At 40.7% G+C, this 5,694-nt stretch overlaps 1 protein-coding gene across 1 annotated transcript in view; it reads right to left on the reverse strand.

Annotated features, from left to right (window-relative positions):
- Positions 1-876: 876 nt before the first annotated feature.
- Positions 877-5,694, reverse strand: part of FGF1 (fibroblast growth factor 1) — a 25,931-nt gene continuing 21,113 nt past the window's right edge. The window contains exon 3 of the mRNA XM_007939065.2: positions 877-1,071. Within this exon, the coding sequence (XP_007937256.1) occupies positions 877-1,071 (195 nt within the window). The remainder of the gene's footprint in view (positions 1,072-5,694) is intronic.

The raw sequence follows: 5,694 nt of genomic DNA on the forward strand, positions 1-5,694 counted from the left end.
ATCCTTTTTACTTCTAAATCATCCCTGTTGATTATTCTTATAACTTATTCCCTCTGCCAGAGTTTTGCTTCCCTTTTCATCACTCACACACCTACTCTCTGTACCCATGAGTGTACCGACATTTGACGTCCCTGCTCTTATCAAGAAACCACTTCTCACACTCTTGACCTGACATCACGCAGTGGCTTCCTGTTGCTGAATAACCTTGGGAAAGACAAAGAAGCTTCATGACTTCCAAGGCTATGGATTTATTCCGTTTTCCTCTGGCTGGGCCTCTGCCTTCATTTAGTCCGCATTGAGATTCCATCTTCTAACTTGTCCACCAAGAGCCAATCTCCCCTTCTCATTTTAAATCCCTTCTACCTCCCTGTTCCTATTCATGGAATGCTGCTCTCCTCTAAGCTAACAGCAGGCTTCTCTGTGAATATTTGTGGAGTATTGAAAGGATGAAAGGGCGTCAGGCCAGATGTTTGGGGGAAGAAGAGCAGACAGGGTTCACTCAGTAGAAGGGAAACTATGCGTAGTTACTGATGACTCATTTGGCAGACCCCTTAACACACTTCATTTGGCCCCACCTTTGCACTGAGAGGCTCAGCCTGTAGCCTGCCCAGTAGCAACCAGACATCCAAACCCAGACCCAGACTGGCCAGCCAGTTGGCCCCTAGAAGCAATTTGGTCCTCTCTGTTCCAAACACTGCTGGGGTAAAGGGCTCTGCAAAATAGTGAGCTGGGCATTTAGAAGCACATTGCTTATAAATTCAGGCTCTGTGGGCCAAGGGTTAGTGCAGCCAATGGTCAAGGGAACATTCTGGGGGTCACTGGGATGAGGACCCCATGAGACTCCTCTGGAGTGTGCAGCAACCTGAAGAGATTTCTTTAATCAGAGGAGACTGGCAGGGGGAGAAACAAGATTGCTTTCTGGCCATAGTGAGTCCGAGGACCACGTTTGCAGCTTCCATTCTTCTTGAGACCAACGAACCAATTCTTCTCTGCATGCTTCTTGGATATGTAGGTGTTGTAATGGTTTTCCTCCAGCCTTTCCAGGAACAAACATTCCTCATTTGGTGTCTGCTAAAAAGATAAAACCAAAAAGAAAGGGCAGCCATTAGTGAGTAGGCTTAAAAGGGGTTCCTTGGTTTGCTAGCTCTGTGACCTTGAGCCTGTCACTAAAGCTCTCTATGCTGCAGTTTTCTCCTCAGGAAAATTGGGATAATAATGGAACTTGCTTCAGAAGGCTATAATAAGAACTTAGAACACAGTGCCTCTGAAGATATATTAGCTATTATCATCAGTTTCTTTTCCATTTGCTAGTCTCAGGACTGTGGGGTCTCCTGCTGGGAGCTTCTGCTCAAGCATAAACACCTTGAGGGTCAGGCTAGGCCTTTTGTCTCTGTAGGGGCCTACACATAGGCAAACCAAAAAAAAAAAAAAAAAACCAAACTCATTGCCATCGAGTCAGATCCAACTCATAGCAACCCCTCCTTGGGTTTCCGAGGCAGTATCACTATGGAAGTAGATTGCCCAACCTTCCTTCCAAGGAGAAGCTGGTGGGTTTGAACTGCCAGCCTTCTGGTTAGGAGTCAAATGCCCTAGGCATTACGCCACTAGAGCTCCCACACATAGACATGACCATGAAAAACATTCAAAGTAGTTAAACCAAACTGTGGTGTAGTAGTGGTATCTCATGTTCAGATTTGAAAAATAAATGAAACACTACTTTTTCATTCCAATGATTTTCACTAAAGGCATCAGGGTTTCACCTCTGTACTGTTATGAACAAAAATTCTTGGGCAAAGTTTGTCCTCAGACTAAAATAGATCCTGGAGCTTTAATAAGGTTTTTGTTTTTAAATGATAATAGTCTTACTTTTTTGATACTTATAAAAAGATCATAGGTTCTTTCAAAAATCCCAACTTTACTTAATATAAAAAGAGAAAAGGAGAAACTACCCCAATGTTCATCACCCAGATATAGGCAACTTTTAGTAGTTGGTGAATATCCTTCCCTACCTGTCTTTATGTATGTACACACGTAGGGACACAGTAAGAACATATGGATATAGATTTATGCTATTACTTGGATGGCATGTTTTATCCACTGTTTTACAAATGGGTAATAAACCTATCAGAACAAATTCATGCTTGCTATCAAGAAAAATGAAAATTAAAACAAAATTACTTACATGTTGGCTGTAATATCTACAAAGATGAAAATGAATAAAAATCATTAATAAGATTTATAAACCCTTGTATTGATGAGTGTGGCAAATACACACTTTTATGCACTGTTGGTGAGATAAATTGGTGCACACTTTCTGAGGGTAGTTTGGTAATAAGTATGAAAACTTAAAATACGTGTTGCCTTTGAGCCAGCAATTTTCCTTGTAGGAATTTTGTTGTTGTTGTTATTTGCCGTCGAGTCAGCCCTGACTCATAGCGACCCCTCCTTGGGTTTTCGAGGCAGTATCACTACGGAAGTAGGATTGCCCAACCTTCCTTCCGAGGAGTGGCTGGTGGGTTTGAACCACCAGCCTTCTGGTTAGCAGTCAAGTGCCTTAGGCACTATGCTACCAGAGCTCTGTAGGAATTTACCCATAGGAAATATGTGAGCAAGTGCAAAAATGTATTTCCGAGGATGGTCTTTGAAGCATTAGATAAAATGGCGAAAGACTGGAAACAACATAAACTTCATTAAAAAGTGTTTGGTGAAGTGCGTAGCAGTATAGGTCTACAGTGGAATCCACGCAGTTATATTTATTAGGTGAAAAGATAGCCATAATATATTGAATAGTGTGATTATTTCAACAATATCTACCAGGCATTACTTTGTTTACTTGTAATGCATCTGTTAGAAAGTGGGAGGAATTTGGTTATTGGAACTTTGTATTTGTAGGATTTTAGAATACATTTATCATATTTGGATTAATTTAGATGTAAAAACAGGTATATGCTGCGCTCCATGGCCATTGTTGTCCATCTAGTGACCTGATACTAGCTGACTTAGCTCCTATTCCAAATCATGTGATTTCTATATGATCTCTTCACCCAGAGAGGTTGGTGATGACCGTTATGGCAGTTTCCAATCATATCATTTGTTGTTCTCTAATTATTGGTGAGCATATTTGTCCTATTGGACTATCAGCCCTACTGAGGGGAGGGATGGAGTCTTATTGGCTTGAGGTTCCCCACCACGTCTAGCAGAGAGCCTTAAAAATAATAGGTGCTCACCAGCTGCAGGTTGGATTTAATAGGATTCTTGAGATAATATAAAGCATTCAATGAAGTTTAGTTTTTTTAGTAACCATGTAACAGGAAATATCTTGTTCTTACTCATTTATAGTGGAGTGAGATGACAGCTGGGTGAGACATGTTAGATAATTTTGGAGCAAGATAGGATATAAATATAATATTTAATTGGATGACTCTGATGCAGCTAGAGAAACAGTACAGACATTATTGTGTGATGTACTTTGTCAGGGGTGGGAAGCTAGGCAGTTTTGGATCTGTGTGGGTTGCCCATTTACTCTACTGCTAGGACGATCCACCCTTTGATGCCTCTCAGTGGGTGTCAGACCCACATTCTGTGATGAAGATGAGGATGGCCACATTCCCCCATCTGATGTCTCTATTATACTAGAGCAGTTGACACATACAAAATGGCTGAGTCACAGTCTGAGTCAGCAGGCCACATCGGAGGGTGCTCTGTCCCTCAACCAGGATTTGTCAGCACTTGTTAGGTGCTTGGTACAACGCTTAGGGCGTGATGATTAACTATTGATTCATGCCTATTGTTTTATTTTTTATAGTTTTTTTCAATTACATAAGTGACATATACTCACTATAGAAAATTTAGAAACTTCAGGAAGTCATACAAACATTATAAAAGCACTCATCTACCACTCCCAGAAATATTAATATTTTGGTGTACAGACTTTCAAACTTATTTTTAACAGAAATATATCCTTTCTGTACACAGACAGACAGACAGACAGAGAGACAAATTAAATCAGGATGGATTAATACCAAAAATTGGTTAAAAGCAAGAGGCAGAGATCTGAGATATTCTAGAACTTGTCTCTATCAATGGGGAGTATGCAAAAAACATGTGTAATATGATAACTCTGAATATTGCAGGTGAATCACAGTGATAGCCCGAGCTCTGGGGGAGAAAGGGTTCTGGAGTCTAAAGCCCTCAATATTTTATACAGAGAAGAATGGTAAACATTGAAACTGACTTAAAGGACAAAAAAAAAAAAAAAAAAATAAAACTATCAATAAAACTATAACATATAACCTAAGAAACAATGAGAGCAAGGCATTTATAAACCAATTATTTGTCTTATAGTGACTATTGATTGAGTGCCTCCAATATGCCAGTGGGTAGGTATATTCTGTATGTTGTCTCACTGACTCCTCCTAAACTCTGAATACCAATGAACAAACCATTGCAGAGATGGTGCAGGACCACACAGTGTTTCCTTCTCTTGTACTTAGGACATCAAGAGTCAAAGCCAACTCCATGGCAATTAACAACAACCAGTTCTATATGAAGTAGTTTCTAGCCATTAAACCTAACACTGTCAAGCCAATTCCAACTCATAGCAACCCTATAGCGACCCTAGGGGGCAGAGCAGAACTGCCCCATTGAGTTTCTAAGCAGACTATCACTCTTTCACTTACAGAGAAGCTGGTGTGCTTGAACCACCAATTTTTTGGTTAGCAGATGACCCACCAGGGCTCCTTTGCTATCCATTACTATCCCCATATTAGGTAAGATTCAGAGTGGGCAAATAAGTTGCCTTGGTGCCAGAGGCATGAGATTGAATTATAATGAGCCTAAATTTATTGATCGACTAATTTGCTTGGTTGATTTTATTACCAGCTGGAACCAAAACACAAACCAAACTCACTGCCGTCAAGTCTGATCCAACTCATAGTAACCCCTCCTTGGGTTTCCAAGGTGGTATCACTACAGAAGTAGATTGCCCAACCTTCCTTCCAAGAAGTAGCTGGTGGGTTTGAACCGCCAGCCTTCTTCTTAACAGTCAAATGCCTTAGGTACTACGCCACTAGAGCTCCCAAAGTTGTCCCAGTTGATCTATATTTCAGCAAACAGCATACCAGAGATTACCCATTACTCTGATGATTTCATCTTCTGGCCCTTAGCTGGGAGCAAGAAAGAACTGCGTTCACATCCTGAATCTTGGTTGAGATTACAGCTTCAGAGGAGGTTTCCTGTGCTACTGTCACTTGGCAAGTTTTTTCTTTATTACTGTTTGCTTATTTTGTTACTGTTTTTGAGAATATACATTGCAAAACATATACCAGTTTAACCATTTCTACATGTATAGTTCAGGGACACTGATTACATTCCTCAAGTTGTGCAATCATTTTCATCTTCTTTTTTGGAATTGTTCCTCCTCCATTAACATAAACTCACTGCCGCCCTAAGGTTCCTATTTAATCTTTCAAGCTACTGTTACCAATTTGATTCCATATAGATAATCTTAAAAAGAGCATAATGTTGAAGGCAGATATTCTTCACTGGTTGTTATGTGCCGTCAAGTCAGCCCCAACTCATAGAGACCCCTTGTGGGTTGTCGAGGCAGTATCACTACGGAAGTAGATTGCCCCATCTTCCTTCCAAGGAGTGGCTGGTGGGTTTGAACCGCCAGCCTTCTGGTTAGCAGTCAAG

Source organism: Orycteropus afer, unplaced genomic scaffold, assembly GCF_000298275.1.
Source record: "Orycteropus afer afer isolate SDZICR_OR568_19922 unplaced genomic scaffold, OryAfe1.0 scaffold00056, whole genome shotgun sequence".
Taxonomy (NCBI): domain Eukaryota; kingdom Metazoa; phylum Chordata; class Mammalia; order Tubulidentata; family Orycteropodidae; genus Orycteropus; species Orycteropus afer.